This window comes from Malurus melanocephalus, unplaced genomic scaffold (genome assembly GCF_030028575.1).
Source record: "Malurus melanocephalus ecotype Western Australia unplaced genomic scaffold, MMel_1.1 scaffold_17, whole genome shotgun sequence".
Classification (NCBI taxonomy): domain Eukaryota; kingdom Metazoa; phylum Chordata; class Aves; order Passeriformes; family Maluridae; genus Malurus; species Malurus melanocephalus.
The window spans coordinates 4,723,566-4,743,035 of NW_026623249.1; the positions used below are offsets into that span (position 1 = coordinate 4,723,566).

Consider the following 19,470-nt stretch of genomic DNA (forward strand, 5'->3'; position numbering starts at 1 on the left):
CAGATTATTTTTTCTATCAAAACCTTTATCATTCAGTTAATGGAATTTCTCTCTGGTGTCAGATGACAACATCACTTATACAGAATTAAGTATTTTGCTCAATTCAAAACAGAGACACCTGTAAACTGGAGCTGAGTGATTTTCTGAACTAAGGCAGTAAACAGCATGGATACAAACTTCCAGCTGGACTCTCAACAGGCATGCATAGCCTCCAGAATAACCTACTTGGCATTCTTGGCTTGATTGCGAGCCTGACAGTCCTCTTGATACTTGCATAACTGCTCAGGCATGACGTTACTGACAGCCAGTTTCAGCTTCTGCAATGGTTCTCTCAAGCGGTCATCCTGTGAGAAAAGAAACACCAAAATAGTCCTATTAGATATAAAACAAAGAGCACTTCAGATAGTTTCATGAAAATTCCCAAACCACTCCTAAAGTAACACTTCCCAGTACTATTTATGGACTGCAGGAGATATATTCTAYATAGCACTTGAGTCCTGTTAGGTGCAACAGCATTATATAAATGCACATACTTCTCATGTAAGTTTTGAGACCAGAAAACACAAAAGATATATTATACATTATCCAATACATATATTATACAWTGCACAAGGAAACGTATAATGAATATCCCAAAACATTATGGCATGATCTCCTTAAATAATGCTTTCAAATTAAAATAGGGAAGGGAAAATAAGTGAGAAATTGACCAATCTCGACAATTGCAAATAAATACCCTATTAATCAGGTCTCCAAAACTTTTGTATAAAGGTGATATAGGTGATCAAAAAAATATAAATACATATTATATTAGCAGAGTATTAGCAGAGTATTAGATTGTTATTACGTGCAATTTATGTACCTGAGAGGTAAGAACTATGTATTTAAAATTGTCTCCAAATATTAAGAACTTCAAACGTTAAGGTAATATACTATACACTTCACTACATGTTTTAAATTCTCTTGTTACATCTTCTAACTTTACAKTCTTATTTTTAAYTGCTTATTGAAAAGAACCAGAATATTCTGTAAYGCTTATCTGCTTAGAAACAGCATTTGTTGCCTTATTAGCAAGTTCTAAGATCTCTGCATTCATCTTCAGAACCTCTCTGCAGAATTTAGTCTCGGATTTTATCTAAAGAATCTGATCAGGGTACTTCAGGTCACAGAAGTACTATTTTATTCAAGAAGAAACTGTTTTATTCAACAGGAAAACAATCTTCAGGAGAAAAGTAACTGAAAATGGCATACAAGGTATTTGTAGGACCTAGTCACAAAGGGAAATTTGTACAAAGGTTGGGTCATCTATTATCCATCTACCCTTCCTTTTTTCTTGACACAAAGGTGAATACAAAAGTACATTTTTTTAGCCTGCCATAACCATTATTATTCTAGCTTTCTAATTCTGCTACTTTGATATGTACCCTGAGAGTACAGTAATAATCAATGATGACAGCAGTAACACTCSTTCACAGCCTGTACCCAGTTTTCAAGATGAAAGCACTTCATTCTCAAATAAAGACTCCAAAATACTTCCAACATTTTTTCCTAATGTAGGGACAATATCAGATATATGGGAAGAAGCTTTTAAACTGATCTAGCAACTCATCCAAAATATTTTGCTWGATTTGAGACTGTGTGGCCACTGCTCTACTCTGCTGCATTCAGTCCTCCTCGCTGTCACATAACTGATTCCTGCTGCAGCTCATCTCCCCATCCTTACCTGGACATTGAGGTGTAACTTCTTGAGGCGCTTTATCAGCGTGTCCTTATTGCACGGCACAAAAGCCTCCAGGTGAGAGTACACCCCATTGCGGATGGCAGGATTCACCTCCTGTAACTGCAGCTCAATACTGACAAACAAACRGGAGACAGTCCATCAGACAGGCACTCCAAGGGAAACAGGACAACTAAACAAAAACCTAAGGAAGCTTTGGAAGCATGGCATATTAAAAATAGMATATGCATACTAAAAATAGCAACTTGGGACATTTTCAGATAGACTTCTTTTATAAAAGGAAAAAGTTTTAATCAATGGCAAGAAATCATTCATATATGTATTTGTCCAGCAACGCTAAACGCTCAAATTTAGTTTACACCCACCACCGCAAATCAAAATTGATACAATTTTGACTGCTACAGTCTTCTAGAGATTATCTTTGTTTTGCAGAATATGAACACAGAACTTTCTATATTAAACACTTAGGTGAAGATTACAGAGGAAAAAGTTGGCAATTTCCCTCATGAAAACTAAAGGTGTTTTGAGTTACAAAAGTGGGAGACAGGAGCAAATAACATCAATTTTGTTGAATTTTACACATGAAGTCAAGGACAAGGGCACTACAAAACATTTTATACACTGAATAAAGACAGACAGTCATGACAGGAATCATATTAATATACAAATCTCTTGAGCTAATAACTAGCTTAGACTGATCTACCTTCATTGACTTTTAAGGGCTTTGTTGGAACAACCTCAATAATACTTCCTCTTCTGTACTTTTCCTTTCACCCCCTTTCCAAAAAGGGAAGGTTCTACAGATAAGCACTTACTCCAGAAGAATATTATTCATGTCTTGTGTGAAAAACTTCTTCCTGCCTTCTTCATCAAACATCTTGGCAGCCTGGAAATACAAGAAAAAAAGAGCATCCAAGTTCATGGAGTATTTTGTCTCAACAATCTTTGTATCTTTACTTTTACAGCTATATCATATTCTTATTTCCCAGATAACATTGCTTGGAAAARAATAAAGAAAACCAAGCTATATTCAGCTGTTTAGGGAAAAAAGTGAGGATTGTCATTGTTATACTCAAAGGTGTTTGTACACATCTTGCTTTAGGGCAAACAATCATTGTGCTTAGGATCTGGCTAGAGCACTGATGTTAGCACATTCATCTTTTGAATAACCATTAAAAAATGGTAGATGCTTTATTACCTCACCACCACCAACATTCTACTATCAYTGTTTTAGAAAGAGGAGCATTATTTGACAGGTCAAGAAGGCAAGAGCATTAACCAACACATTTCTGCTCCATCTTTTTCTACCTGTTATGTGCCTCATCCAGTTACATCTTCCCAGCTTTCTTAGATCTTGCTCAGACCTTCTGTGCACTTTCTACAACAGGAATATGTATGCTAGAGGAATACCTCACCCCTCTTTTCTCCTCCTGTACAGCACTCTTGCCATCTTTAGACTGCATCTCTACTATTTTTGTCTGGTCTCTTCTTGAGTCTGGTTGTGGGGGGGAAGACGGCTTTATATACATATTTTCTTTTATATTAGAAGTTTTTACTGATCTCACAGGAATTGACATGCAGAATCCCTTTATCTTTGGTCTTATCACCTAGATCCTTTTTTTTTTTTTCTTTGCACAAGGACTGACAGCCTTTAGGAGAAAGCCAATTTCTTGTACCATTCTACACAAATCAGTAAGAACCTTTATCTAGTGTACATCTACTCCTCAGTTTTTTAGAAGTTGAGAAAAAAGAGCTCCACTTCAAGAGATTTATTATCATCTTCCATGTTGGCACTAAGACCAGACAAAATATCTGGAGGAGGAAGAAAATGGTATGTATGCAGAAAAGTAGGCAAGTGTTATATCATTATAATGATTGACAAACATTAGACCAACATGCTATGAGGCTGAATATTCAATTAATTAAGAATCTTTAATTATGTCTTAAAAAAAAGGCAACTTGCAACAACACAGGTAAAAGCTACAAATAAATGCAAGTGTTAATGATTGATTTATTGCTATTAGATACTTACTGTTCTTTGCTCTTCATAACTGACCCATTTAAGTTTGAAAGAAAARTATTTCCTAAAAATTGTGAACTCTACACCTGACAGGAAAACAGTGTGATACTCTGTCGAGGCCATAAGGTAGCCCATTGTCTGAATGCTTTATTGCTACAGTCATGAACACTGACACTGGAGTGTAAGTTCCTGCAAGGACTGCATTTTGCTTATTTTCTACCATAAATTCAACAGCTGTGAGGAGATGCTACTATCTGTTTAAGAATACTGAAGTACTTGTCCTGCTAAAAAAATTAGAAAGATTATAGGTGCTCGCAAGTGACAGGGTACCAAAAAGACAAGTCACAAAGTCTTAAATCCAGYACCTTTATGCCTGATTGATACAAGGATTAGGGTAATTTTCTGTTTTTTAGGAAGCAGAAGGAAAAATATGCTTTGACACTTTGGTCCCAGGTAGACCTTAAAAGGCAATTCCATAAAAGGCAATTGCAGCATTATACTATCGTGTCAGACAGCACTGCTGGCTTTGAAAGAGAGCAACACTGGCAGATTTAAAAACTCCAACACTACTACTTAACCGTAGTCGGGGATTTTTTTCCAGAAAGATTACCTTGACAGAGACCTTCAAAATAGAAAAAAGCCCTTTTATTTACTTTCCTGCATGTGTACAACACTGCCTTCTGTCATRGCAGTTCAGAATAGCCCACTCAGAGAACTTGGACACATTAATCTACCAAAGTAAGTCAGGAACTTTTTACTGCCTTTAGTGGCTTTCTAATTTTGGTTTTTTTGTTTTTTTTTTTTTAGTTCCAATATATTATACTCCATCCATTGAACATAGACTTCTTCCTACAGCTTTATAAACTCTTCTTTGTCCAGAGCTCTAAAGAGCTCTAAAGCTGTGGGACTCTGGTAAATATTTGACAAGGCCCATTTACTTTTAGTGCTTTTTAGAAGATGTCTGATTGTAATTTACAGGAGATATGGAAATTGCAATCTTTAAGTCAACATACAGTCTAATTGTTCCCCAAGCATAAGGGAAACTTAAACTTGCTTGGCTCAGTCAGGAAGTTTTCAGAAGAATGTCAAAAAATGGGAGACACAAGAAGATCTAGCTGAAGGTGACCCCATGCACAGCAGGGAGGATTGGAGTGGATGATTTTAAAGGGCCCTTCCAACCCAAACCATTTTATGATTCTATGAGGAGTTATTGTTTTCCAAGCACCACTGAACCAAAGATGTCTCCCAACTGATTGTTATACAGTGAAGCAACATCAATCAACTTGGGGTAGGTCACTAACACTTCCTGAGTTCTGGCCTAATCAAGTTCTGCAGTTTTGCTAGGAACTTATTGCTGATTCATAGCAAAATTAACCAGCACACTGAAAGGTAGACATAAGCTCTTTCACTTTGGTAAATATTAATTCGTTGGCTGCATTTAGCTTGATATGTTTAAAAATAAGAAAACTAGAAGAAATTTCTAGGTAAGAGCAAAGCAAGCTTTCAMATAGTTTACCTTATTTTCTTTTTGCCCAAAAAATGTAGTAACTTGAAATGCTTTTTCAAAACTTACTCTGAGTAAGGAAAAGCAGCACTTTATTTAAGTAAGGAAAAAACTACACTTTATTCTAAATAAGGAAAAACTGCACTTTAAATAAGGAAAAGCATTAATATCATAATCTGAACAAACAACAAATTTATTCTCAACTTAGGGTAACATCCACAACTGAAACAAGGAGAATATAATACCTTAATAGCTCTGACCCCTTTCAGTAACTTATTGAGATATTTATAACTTGTAGATTTAACACCTTTCACCTCATTTTGCTAAGTCTGGAGTCCCTTCTAACCTTCCAGAAGAAAACATTCAGTTTTGTGGTTCGTTTGTTTTTTGTAGTTGGGTGATGATTTCTGTTTTTGGTAGCTTTTTTCATTTGGGCTTTTTTTTTTTTTTCCCCTAACTGGCAAGTTAAAGCCAAAAGATCAATGCATGGATTTGTAAGCTGCAGTCACATTTCAGCTTACCTCCTCCAAACTAAGAAAATACCTATCCCATTTTATCAACTAGGAATTCAAGTTGAAATAACACTGGTATTTCCATAATGGAGAAAACCCCAAAARYAAACAYTKCAAGTTATTGTACAMAGAAGGTTTAGAAAACCCTGTTTCCACTGTGAAACAAACACTGCTTGAATAATTGACYTGCACCATCTCTGCCCATTTTCATCTGAGTACAAACACAGTCATTAAGTTTGCCATTAACATCAATTCTTCATTTTTAAAGTTTCAGCCAGCAATTCATGAATGACACCCAAAGTCCTAATTATTCCTCCTCGTTCTCTCAGATTCTTGAATGCAATCCACTACCAGGGAATTCATACTTACTGTTCGAAGGTCTCCAATGCGTTTTTCAAGTAGCATAGGCAGACCTTCTGGGAGGGCAGGCACCTGCTTGGGTGTCATGACCTGAGAAGTGTAGGTTGCCTGAGTGACATTTCCATTTTCTCCTGACAGCTCAGAGACCGGGCTGCCATCAGAAGTGCCATCAAGCAACTTGTCAAAGTCAATGTCTCCCAGCATCTCCAGGGCACTTTCAGTTTCTTGCAGGAGCTCAGGTTCATTTGTGCTACCAAAAATGGAGAGGACAGGATCATTGATCCTAAGATTCAAGTCAGAGATATCATTTCCTGCACTGAGAGAGGAGGAAGGAATTTTACTAGGCGTAGAGGTTGCAACAGTCACTGGAGGTTTTGGACTAGGTTCCTTCTTCCTCATGGCTTCCTTCTCCTTCTGAAATTTACGGATCATGGCAGCCAGAGAGAGCGAGTCTTTATACAATTTCTTTTTTTTCTTCTCAGACTTGTGTGAATTTAAGGCCATTACTCTGTAGAGGAAAGAAATTTTTCATTAGCATGCCTGTGACTTTTGAGGCCTTGGTAACCTTTAACAACAAAACTCAAAGTTAAGTACAATTAAAAAATTATCAGGGAAGCACTTTTTGGTTCCATCTTCAGACCATTTAAACGATTACATAAACCTTTGGTGGTCACATGACTACATGCTTTGTAATTTATTTGCTTTGCACACATTAAAGCAAAGGTTATTTCATTTTCATTTTTCAGTTCAGTTATGGGAGAAGTTGGCACAACCCTTGAAATTCACAGCAGATTTATGATACTAAAAAAATTGCCTCTCTAGGCTCCTGAATGGCGGCAGGTTGCCTGTACACCATGTACATCAGAAAAATTCTTTTCACTGCTAAGAATTTTCAAATGAAGGCTCAACACCTATATGCTACTTAAATGGAATTTTCCATCAATTTATCACATTGATGAAAAATAAGCTCAATAAATTTTCAATATTCAATCTGAATATTCACAGTAAGAAAAATTCCATTGAATGATAACCCCTAGAAGCCAGTTAAAAAACCCCACCACCTTAATCCTTTGTGCTAGCCACAAAACTCAGCAAATTGCATATACAAAGTCAATAAGAAATAYGTAGCATGTAATAATTAAATTATATTTACAGCTTTCCTGATTAGATACAAAGAGACAGGAAGAATATMATTTTTCATTAGAAGACATAATTCTTACTGCTATCTTAGATGTTGGGTAGGACAGTGATGGATTATGCTATTCATAAGACTCAAAATTTCTTTTCTGTTGTTTGTCTTTGCTTATTAGTCCTTGCCCTGTTCAAAATTTCAAGGGTCCTACAGAAACCCTATACAAATTCTGAAACAAAATCTATAAGCTGATAATTACAGTTTAAAAGCTTATTCAGAAGAGCTGTAATAATCTTGCTATGGCACACAGTCTTGAAGTCTAACCTCAAATGTAATTCAAGGTTTCCTACAAAGCGAGATAAACCTACCCCAACTGCTTCGGAACTTTCATTTTCCGAGGCTTCTTCTCCTTTTCTGTCCCTTCATCTTTTCGCTTGCGTTTCTTCATTCCACGATCTTCACTTTCTTTTAACTTTGCTATCTAGAAAAGAGATCAAATAAAGGAAATTATTCTTCCACCCTGAAGGACTTCTACATCAAGAAACATGTAGTTTTCTTTACMCTTCTCAATTCAGAACCAGGAAAAACACCTCAATGTGTAAAGGCAAATGGTATGATGGATTCCTAGCAGCAATTGCAGTTACTGGGAAGCGTTAATCATTAATAATTTTTAAACAGTTATTGCATTTAGAGTTTTCAGTAAGAGAATACTCTAAGGTACATGCAGACTGCTGCCCAGCCAGTATGAGCAATGGCCACCTGGGAAGACTGAGTCCCCCCACCTTGTTCTGCTACCACAGTTTCATTGCTGATCATGAAGTTGCACAGTGTGAAACATCTCTGCTGGCCAATACACACCAGCTGCCTCCCCTCCCAAGTTCTTGCTGATCCGTRGATTACCTGGGGGTGCAGCATAGGGAAAAAGAAAGCCTTCACACAGTGCAAACATTAACCAGCAACAGGCAAAACTTTGGTGCAGTTATCAACACAACTTTAGTCACAAATGCAAACCACACATCACACAGGCTGCTAGAAAGAAAGTTAACCGCATCCTAGTCACAGTCAACACAAGAATCTTAAAATTATGTTAAATTTAAAGAGTTATAGAGCAGGGAAGGACACCAGGAAGCAGTAAGTTCACAGAATGACATGCAACTTGTCAATGCCATATTGCAATTATGTTTTCATTGACAGTAACTTGTCAAAGTTCATAGAACAGCATGCCATTTGGAAAGATTGTATACATAATTTTAATATACTATACTTACGCACTGTTTTTCTCAATATTAGGAACAATTTCAAATCATGTAATTTTTGTCCAAAATCATAAAAGCAGTGTTGATGAATTTAAGGTTTCAGCTTACATAATAAAATTCTTACAAAACTACAGAATCATCTGTCAATTCAAGATGGGTGGGCACAGCTTGTTAGGCTGCCTAAACAGATGCTTGCAACACTGGATAGCCTGTAGACATCCTGAATTAGCTACTGAATGCTAGTACATTAGCCACAAAACAGAAACTGCAATAAAACAGTTCAATGCATCATTCTGCTTTTGGACTCTTAACAGGAGTCATTCTAAGTGTATCAAGTATTWCTAATGTCCACCTAGCTTTTAGTTCTGTATAAAAAAAGCCTAATTAAAATCACTCACTTTAGGTGGCCTATGTTTTTTATCTTCTGCAAAGTCTTCATCCTCTGATTCAGATGCCTGGCGAAACTGCAGTGTACCAGTGTTGATATAAAACCCTCCATATTTGGTTGTGAGAGATGCAGGAACCAATTCATCATACTGAACAGGAAGAAGAAGATAAACTTATCAGCATTTCTTAATAAGCCAAACATGTAGTTCATTCACCAGTCCCTATACATGAAGGACAGCACACAGCACAACTTCCTAGAACAGAAACAGGATTGCAATTCTGTCAAAAACTTACTGGCTAAGGGAAAGAATATTAGTATCACAGAGTATCCTTTCAACTTTCAAAACCATCCTTTTCTGTAAGAMAAGACAGGATTACAGCTTTAAAAGTACTGATTTCTGAAGGTAACTCCAACCAAGTTTGCTCAAAAACCCTAGTTCTCTTAAAAAGTTCTCGGAAATTTTTTTTTGTTAGAACTGCTATCCCAGACATGACAAACTTAATCATGGTATCTGTTACCTTATTTCCAATTTTAGGTGTTTAATACAACATTGCCTCTTATAGAGAATATCACAATATCAAAAATTTCACTTAAAGGCAAACATTCTCACTCTGTTCAGACAATTTTAAAACCATAAAGTTAAAAACTCTTATAAATACTTTATTTTGAAAAGTATTTAGTATTTATGAGGAAATTTCCAAGTTAGAATTCTAAGGCTGACTCTCAAAAACATTGAAATTCAAAGACACAGAAAAAGTGATCAATAATCGGTATAGTGGATGACAACAGTAATTCCATTATTACATGATCAGCAGCCTCCATACCATGTAAAATATACTGAAGATAAAGTGGTTTAAGAACTGAAAAGTCTAGGCAACCAAAAACTTTTGAACAGGAAGAAGAATTATCCAAAAAACAGTAAATGTGTACTTAATCAAGGAAGCTGGAGAAAAATCCCCGCATAGGTCTCAGGCTTTAATCTGASTAAGTAGTTAGAAACTTCTCTGACTCATTACCTTTCATCTTTCTGGAACAGAAATCTTAACAAGCAGTACAGAAAGATAAAATGGGAAAGGCATTTACAAATGTCGCATTTAGAGAGTACCCTATGATATGAGAAACTAGTGCAAGAAAGTGAAAGAATCTATTAATTGGACAAAATGAGAATGAAGTGGCTTAACAGTGGACTTGTCATTCATCTTAAAAGACCAGGAGGACCATGCAAAGTAAACTTGAGAGTGGAGGTTGYTTAAAAATCTCAGAGAAAACTCATGTTTTTTTCCACAGGTCTTAGAAACAACTTCATCATGTACAAGAAAAATAAAARGAAAGAAATTATTATCCACAGCACTTAAAAGACAAGGGGAGACATCTCCCRTTTGAGCTGACAGGGTGTGAACTGAATTGGCAAGGCTGGGGCAGTAAAGGATCAAAACTGAAGAATACAGTAGTTATTGAGTTAGAAGAAAAAGCAGAGTCAAAGSTGGGACCATTATCATACAAAGCAAAAGTAAATACAAGAAAGACTTCAATGCAGAACAGTACAGGAAGGCCTGGGTAACACACAGCTAAGGATTARAGAGTCCACAAATGAGGAAGCCAAGAATCACAGCAAATTACTTGAACGATCAACACACGATCTTTGTGGCACAGATCCATTGAAACAAGGCAACAAGARAGGCAGAATTCATTCAATATACAGACAGTGTATACCATAATAGTCAACAGGCAAGTAAGATTAGCAAGATGTGGATGTATTAACTAAGAAGTTGAGGTTTCAACAGCTTCTGTTGAGGAYTATGAATTTAGTCAGACTTTCAAAGACCTTTCTGACATTCAGTTCCTCTTAATCCTTGAGTAAGACTACTTTTCTTTACCAAAATCTCTTTTTACCCTGAGCCTACTGAACAAAGCATAGCTTTAACTCAGTGTTTCACTTTAGACAGAGGGKCCTGGAGACCACAGTGTAGTTAGTACCTTCCCCTTTGAGCTAAGCTTACTATTTTCTAGTGCCTTAACTGAAAAAAAATGAGTATGTTTGCATAAGGTAATGACAACAGAGAAATTAAGCTTCATTTTCAAGTGCTTCTAGAATTCTCAGTTAAAGGGAACATGGCTCTAGCAAATTCTAAATCTTCTCATGAATTGTTTTCAAGACCTTTGCCTTGCACTGCTTTTTTTATGTGTATGAAATCACACATTATCTTATGAACAAAAATAAGTTTAATGCCCTTTATAGTGTTCTGCTCTTCCTTACACATTTCATGGGTGAGAACCAAAAAATSTCAGACCTACAAATAGACAGGACTTGATTGACTCCTGTGAACACAGTTTTGTGCTATGACTGATTACAGAATCATTCTGCAGATAATAAAATAAGACTGGTAATACTGTCTGACTATCTAAAAGCAAGTCCACATGTAAATTATTTAAAACTATTGACCTTGAGCTACATATTACACTTTTAGTGCCATTAATTTAATTAACTGTTTTGGTATGAAAGATAATTTAATCTTTTAAAAATAAGTTAACTGGTTTCAACTTCATCAGTATACCAAGAACAATTTTACGGATTATGCGAATTTAATTCTCAAATCCAGACTCACAGCAATATCTTATATTAATATTGCCTACTCTTGTGTCCAGGTATCTGAGGTATTATCCTCAGATATTCTACTGCGATTCTCCTCCTCACTCACCTCCCTTCACAACCTGCAAAAGGACACACGTAAGAATTTTTTTTAACACTTCTGTACTAAGCCCTGTAAATGACATTTGGTGCAAACATGYCCAAGTGTTTTAACAGATGTAGCTTTTTATTAATTGTTATGAAAGAGATAATATTTAGCTAAAAGATAAGCAGGATTAATTTTTGTTCCTTGTTTAGTTCATTTTTGAGGTAGCTCTACCACCCTTGGGGTGAAGTGAACTGTTTAGTTTTGATCATCAGTAGCCCACTGAATAAAAGCCAAGCTACTGAAATTTTGTCGAACATGGTTGCTTCTGTGAAATGGACTAACTATTCACACARGTCACTATACACTTCAACATACTTGAAACATACAGTTCACTGATCTCTGCACTTCTTCAAAAAGCAAAGAACTGAAATGCACTCTTTGGCTTTGCCATCCTTTAAGGTTAAGTTTTCAAACAAAACCACATACCTATCTCTGCAAAAATATGGTGTAATAGAACCTACAATGAAACCCTGAACAAGGTTAAGGGGGAACAATTAATTGCTTTGCTAATCCAAGGAGACATCAAAAAGCAAGCACAAAGAGCTTTCCTGTGATAAAGAAGGTTCTTCTTCCAAAATACACAGGCAAGTTGGTAGGTTTGTTTATTTTTCTTTTAACACTGGGGAAAAGGACAGCTGGCAGAGCACAATAGAATAAAGTATAACAGGCTATAAAATACGTAAACTTGGCTCTGGGTAGTCTCATAGCAGAATCCTAGTTTAGTAAATAAGGATATTGTAATCCATCAGCCTTGAGCAAGCAGAGCACCTTAAGAGAAGTACCAAAACAAATCTATTGTCCTGTTTAGTTYCCATCTCAACTAGCAATTTTTATACCTTTCCRCCAGTCACCAGAGTTAGGCTATTAACTTTAGTGACCTTCAGTGCAGAGATTACATTCTTATCACCTTGAAAACATTTCAGCCTAAGTTTTAAAATGTATGACCAGTCACATGACCACTTTCATCTGTACAACTCAATTCTTGCAGAGCCTGATCTCTGACCTGACCCACAATGAAAATCTAGTTCAGTGTTAAATAATTATGTAATGTATTACTTAATCTCTCCAGGTTTCATGTTACAGAACTACTAGAAGATTCTGCAGAGAAAAAGTTATACTTTCTTTTTCCCCCTTACTTAACATGAAGAGCAAACTTTCCATATATGACATTTAAGACAAATGCTCTTATCAGAGATATTACTTTGGCATATTATAAACCTCCCTTTGTATTATACTAATAATCATACTGTTTGCGTGATTTTTGGGAAAMACTTAAGTTCACAGTGCAGCTTGAATAAAATCATCYACTCAAARAATAGCTGCTTCTAGGYCATGGACTACCCCTCTAATAGCTGAGATTACTCTGAAAAGTGATTCTGTGCTGTTCAAAAAATTAAATCTAGCAAAAACCAGGAAACTGCAACACCCACTATTTCCTTCTCCTACAAATTTAAACAGTGGTATCACAAAGGCCAGATACAAGTCTCAGGTTTTTTCAAGTACCTTAAGGAAATGCTGAATTTTCAGTTTATTCAGTTTATTTTTATTTTTTTTCCTTTAAAAATGATAAGACTTTTTGCAGGAGCACAGAAACATTATTATTGCTTTAACAAACATCAGAAATGTTCTGTAAATTCAACTAYCTTTGTTCCTCTAGCCATATTGTTCTTGTATCTGCATCTGTTTGTTTGACACTCCACTTGATACCTTGATGTATTTTGGGGTGAGGAGGATTAAAAAGCAAAGAACCTCCAAACTGAAACTTGCCCTTGTACTCACTCGAATGCATATGACACACCAGAGTCCAGCCTGCAGACCTCCCCTGAAGACACACGGGAAATGTGCAAGACGTGTTAYTGAAGGTGACATGGTGCACTCAGCTAAGCGTGCATGATTCCCCAAGCATCCAACTTCCAAGCCCAGGCAAAATGACAATGAACAAKGAAGACAGTTTTAATATAAACACACAAATYCACAGCCAGTGAAACAGTCGGCAARTGAACCTCTTAAAAACAGAAGCTTTAATGCACCCTCGTGTATTCAGTGTAGATATGGTTTGTGACTTTTCCAGATGAGAAATGCCACAGTGCTCAATTTCTCTCAATACACCATCCAAGTATGTTTAATAATGGATCCTATAGAGTGTTTTCTGTATATGTATCTAACATTTGTAGGTTGATAGCTTAGTTGTTTTGTTAGGTTTTTTTAAGAGACAATGATCTTTTTAAAGCAACAACACTCCTTTCCACAGCTATGCACAAAGCAAACTCTTTGGAGTTGTAACAATGAGAGCACAGTATCAAAGTTGGCCTGAAACTACATCTGGCCCAGAACCTCACAAAAATGGTGAAAATTTCCATGGTCACAATGAGCTGCCATTCTCTGAAGAAATACTATTCTCACAGGAAAAAATTTTCTCAGATATTCAAGAGTCTTCTGYAAGATGACTTTACAGATAACCCATCAGCTTCAGGTTTTAGGGGCAGCCAGGGTAGAAGAGAAGAAKATATTAATTTGCCATACCTTTTTAAGTCTGGAGATTGCAAGATGAAGACAAATTCATCCTGGAAACATGTGAAAATGGTGTATCATGACAGAATTTTTGCAGAGACTAAGCCCTTAAATTATGGATAGTATGGAACTCAGATAGAAAAAGAGCAATGCTTTTAACAGTCTGTCCAGAATTACTAAAACTAACACAAAATCTTTGAAAGGCTGTCTTTAAGATGATCTGAGCTCTTGAGGCAACATATAGCTAAAGWAAAGTAGTTCTTCCTTGGAGCTGAAGTACCGGTTTTGGAAAAAAACTTTCCATGTTTGAGAAACCATTGACAGGCTGGTTTTCTCTAGTGAGCAGCATAGGACTCTTTACATCAGTGTTTAGAAGGTTACTATGGAACCATAAACATTGACTAGGTCAAATATTTACATGGGGTCTGGATGTTCAAAAAACTGAAGTGCCTGCTTCCCTTGGCATTCACATTTTGCTTCAATTCCTGCCAGTATGGCTACCTGGTATCACTACTTCAAAAGACACTGCTTACAGATTTCTAGGTCAATGGTTCTTTTTCTACATTCAACCACTTGGAATGGGGGAGGTCTTTGGTTAGAATATCCAAGCCCTGGTACCTCCAAGTAGGAGAAACCGCATACATTTTCACTAACACCATGTATTAAATTYCCTCTTCTTTATTACATTGCAGAAAGCTCAGAGAGCACTGTGTTCCCTTACAATCTCTACCTATATAAAGCTTATATTGCCAGGAAAGTATTCAACCAACCAAATAATCAGAGGTCATCACAAGATCAAGTAATCAGACTGATCTGGCTGGACATGCACGTGCTTGCAGGAAAAATAGAGCTTGCAAAAAATCCTACAGGAATTCCATTCCACAGAGTGTAGTTCAGGGCAGCTTACGCTACAGCAAAATCTATTTTCAACATCAAAGCAGTGGAAACATTGAGGAGGGAGCTTTCTTTGCAGGTTATGGACATTTTGTATAGGTCCATTAAGATAAGCAAAGATGACTTGCCATCAGACCAGACTAATTCCTATACAGGCCTTAGAAACAATAGTAAGATAATCTTGATTTAATTTTTTTTTCTGGAACTATCACAATCCACTGACTACAGTCAAAATACTCAACTCAAAAATAGCTACTCACGTAGATTTCCTGCTTGCCTGTAAATGCATTTACCTCAAAATCTGTTTTCAGAAGGAAAATATCTCCAAAGCTATGGAATAAACCTATWTCAGTGCCAAAGAACTCACTATTTCTTTCACAACTGTGACAAGAAAAAAGGACTAAAATTCTGAGGAAGCTTTCAATTTCTTTTTTCTGGGATAGAGACAAGGTAATCCTGGAACTATTAAAGMGGCCCTCATATTCACTTTTCAAGTGCTTGTGCCCAGAATATTATAGTTTTTTTATGTGTAAGAAAATCTGTCTTCTAATAAGAAGCAAGTCCAGGCTGCACCTGGCTCTGACACATTTCAAGGTACACGGTCATTTCACAACCAGCCACATAGAAGATGAGCAAGCCAGACATGCAGATTTTCTTTCTGAACATTCTCTTGCATCCAAGATGGAATGATAGAATTAGAGGTTTTGTTTAATGTTAACTCTTACATTACAGGACCCTTAAGCTCTGCAACAGTAGCTTAGATTGCAGCTGGCACACTTTTTTTTTTCTTCTTTTCTATACAAAAATGGGGATAAAAGCAAAACAGAGATGGCCTCTTGCTAGTCTGTATCTGTAACACAGACACAAGGCATAATGATTTGTTGAGGAGAGCAATCTTAAGAGAATACACCATTCTCCCCAATAGCTTCCACAGCCAGCACATGATGCAACCATCTGGTCCTCTAACAACTGCCTTTTGTAAACTGTGCAAGGACTCTTGCAAGAGATAGAAGTAAATGCTCCTGCAAATCTATCAGATTTGCTGCTGGTAACACCACCAGTGCTAGAAGGCAGCAAGCAGGTTCAGTATTAATACACCAGTGAGTGTTCAACCTTGCTAGACTCTTACAACTTTGACAGAGACCTGTGCCATGAGCACTGCAAGTGTTCCAAATGTCTTAGCAGATCTGTGATAGGTCACAGTAAATCCAGGAAAACCAAGCTAGAACTTGGGTTCGGTATCATAAAATTTCAAAAGCTAAAATGATGAACTTAAGCAACAGTGAGAAACCAGAAAAACCTATAGGCTCAAGTAGTTTCTCAGCAGATATGAAGCACATSTGTTCCAACCAAGCTGAAGACCAGAATGTGACCTTTGGAAAAGACATATGAAAGCTTAGGCCCCAACATTGTTCCAGCAGAACAAACAGAAGTTGTGTGATAATGATAGGACAGTTTAATTTTGGCAGGTTCAAGTAAAATTTTCCTTTAGACCAAGAAAAATGACAAACTAATGTAAGTTAGAATAYGCACCTTACAACAAACACACTCATGACACAACTTCAGACCTACTTCAAAAACTRTCAATGCACACAGATGAGCTCAGCCTGCCATGCAATGTTGTTAACTACTGAACTTCTTTTGCTCAAAAAGCTATCAGTTCTGCAGGCACTTTCTGTGCACCTCACGCAGGTCATAGGATCATTCATTGCAGCRTCTATGTGCTAGAAATCTCACAGCTCAGAGTTTGCACTTCTATACTGTCAAGTTTTAGAATTTAAATGAAGGCTTGACATAACATACACTAAGTAATGCACTTACGTGCTTATCTTACTCTTCTCACAACCCTTTTCATAATCTTCCCGCTCCCACTCAGAATTCTARCTCCCTCCTCCTCACAGCAGATCACTGCTGCTTTGTCCAGTGTCACTCCGCACTGGAAGAAACTGAAGGCTGGCAAGTAACAGCTCTTATTTGTGGTGTTTTTTTGGGTTTTTTTTACTTGACTAAGCTGCACATCTACTTCTTTCTGACATTTAATAAATAAGAATTATAGGAGGTTTCTGAGCTTTTAGATCATCCACTCTTTTTTGCAAGCTTTTTCTTCATTTTCATAATTTCACAGATCACCTCTAAGATACCTTCAAATGCCCTCTTATAAATCTTCCAATATCCCTGATACTGCCCAGACCACACTATCACCTTTTTCATTTACCTCAAGATGTGTTTTCACTTCTGAAAAATATTCAAAGTTAGCCATAATACCCTGTTGTTTAACATGTTTGGTCTCAAATTTTTCAGACTTATTCAGTCAATGTTTAGAATAACCATCCCATTCTTACTGGTTTTTAAGAGCAGAATAGCTTTCTGATATAATGCAGGCAATCTAATGCCAGTAACCCACTAATAATCCACAGAGCTAGTAAAAGAAACTAAATATAGCCAGTGGAATTTCAGTCAACAGTAAATTAAGAGCACAAAAATATTTTAATTTCTAAAGCTGAAAAACTGTTTGATCTAGGAATGGCTTTCTTAATTCTTCAGTGCATAGTAGTATCCTGAATAAGACTACAAATAAAATAATTCACTGGCTTCCCAAAGAAATATGCCCTTTGTATTTACATCAGTTATAGACAGGTACAAAGTATTTTCCCTTACCTCTCTTCTTTGTTGAAAAGATAAAGCAYTGTCTCATGATTTCTTGCTGCTTTGATGAGGCTTACTTACCGCTTCAGAATTATCAATGAAAGGGTCCGTTTCATCGTAGCCATAACCTATATCGATCAGATCCTGCAGGCGATCTTTCCGATGTTTGTGGGGCTTTCCACCCTGAAACAAAGACACTGCTACATCACTTAGGAAACATGGAAGCAATGTACTAAAGCCTAGAAGCATGAGGCATTGGAGGAATAGTCAGTCAAGGAATTAGCAGTTTTGATTTCTTGAATGCTTCCTTGAAGATGGTCTAGATGACTACTAAAAACTTCGCCACAGGGAGGTATTTTTGCAAACATGTCTCACCAGAATCATCCCTGAAAGGCAGTTACTAGCTGTTTTCTGCAAGACCAAGATCTTCCTCACATTTCCCATTTAGAGATGTTTCCCTGTCGTATGGTTCTAAAGCATAGCGATTGGACTACTAGTGATAGAAGGCCTGGGATAATTTACAAAATGTTATGTTTTTGAGTATGTTACAGAGTCATTACAAGGGAAAACACTGATAGCCTAGCATTCAGTAAAGTGTTTACCTGCACAAGATGGATTAATTCTCTATAGCACACAAAAAGTTGTTTTAAAATATAAAATGTTACTTGGGTATTAAAGCCAGAAGCTGCATCACAAATTATCAATGAGTTCACTTACCTCCAGGAGACAGCAAAATTATTTTTACTCTGCATATTTTTCATGTAGAAATTTAATTGTAAAATCAAGTCAAGCAAAAACTCACAGTCAGCTCAAACATTCAGGAAATCTAAGCTTAAAGTTACACAAAAAAACTTCTTAGAATCTAAAGCCTAGTCTTCTAGCTCACATATATTGTCAAAATCATCTTAAAAGATAAAATTCTCAAAAAAGCACCCCCTTTATTAAAATGGTAACTTCTATGAATTCAAGACCTTCTCCTGAAACTTCTCTGCCTGCACTCCACAGCTCTGAGCATTCTCAGAGCAACTGAATCTTTCTAGCTGTGACATCCAAAAATCACAGCCCTACTGGTGCTATGAGAATGCAGACAATGTTCAACGGATGTTTTACCTTTGCTCTTTTGAGAGGTGTAAGCATCTGAACAACTCCATTTTAACAACATTTTGAGAGAATTCAAGTTTGTAACAAAGTAAAGCATATGCTCTTGCAAGCAAACAGGCATCTCTCACATATACTTAAATAAATAAATGCAATAGTCCTAGGAGAAAAACCTCAAAAGTGAGTTCTGCTTTTAATTCCCATTTCAAAGCTACATTCCAAGCTAAGTATTCCTATCAGTCCTATTATCTCCTATAGTCACTCATCTGGAAAAACATTTGAATGATTGCACATTTCCAAAACATACAGTACTGTTTTTCAAAAAAAAGTTTAAATGAGATGGATGAGAGAAGGAAAAAAAGTCAGAAAAAGGCAGCACATAAGAATTCTGATTAAACGCCAGTGCAAAAGCTTATATAATTTATGATTCTGACTTAGGTGCCAGCAGGCTAAGAATGCTTCATAAACCATACTTTGCCTGTACTGATCTCACTGACATGTAATACTATCCACCTCTATACTACATATCTTGCTAGGCCCAAGTAACTATCAACATTATTGTTTGTGAGTGTAAAATCTTTTTGCAGCAATGGTTATCCTATAATTCTTTTATTTCAGTACAATACAAGGACAATAAAAAAAAATTAGAATTTCCAATACATACTGACTGCTT

The 19,470-nt window shown here is 36.5% G+C and overlaps 1 protein-coding gene across 1 annotated transcript in view; it reads right to left on the bottom strand.

The window, feature by feature from the left end:
- The window catches only part of UBN2 (ubinuclein 2), a 50,806-nt gene that overhangs the window by 22,541 nt on the left and 8,795 nt on the right, over positions 1–19,470 (bottom strand). Inside the window, 7 exon segments of the mRNA XM_057389465.1 lie at positions 226–344; positions 1,724–1,853; positions 2,554–2,624; positions 6,144–6,642; positions 7,635–7,747; positions 8,921–9,058; positions 17,781–17,882. Coding sequence (XP_057245448.1) covers positions 226–344; positions 1,724–1,853; positions 2,554–2,624; positions 6,144–6,642; positions 7,635–7,747; positions 8,921–9,058; positions 17,781–17,882 — 1,172 coding nt within the window.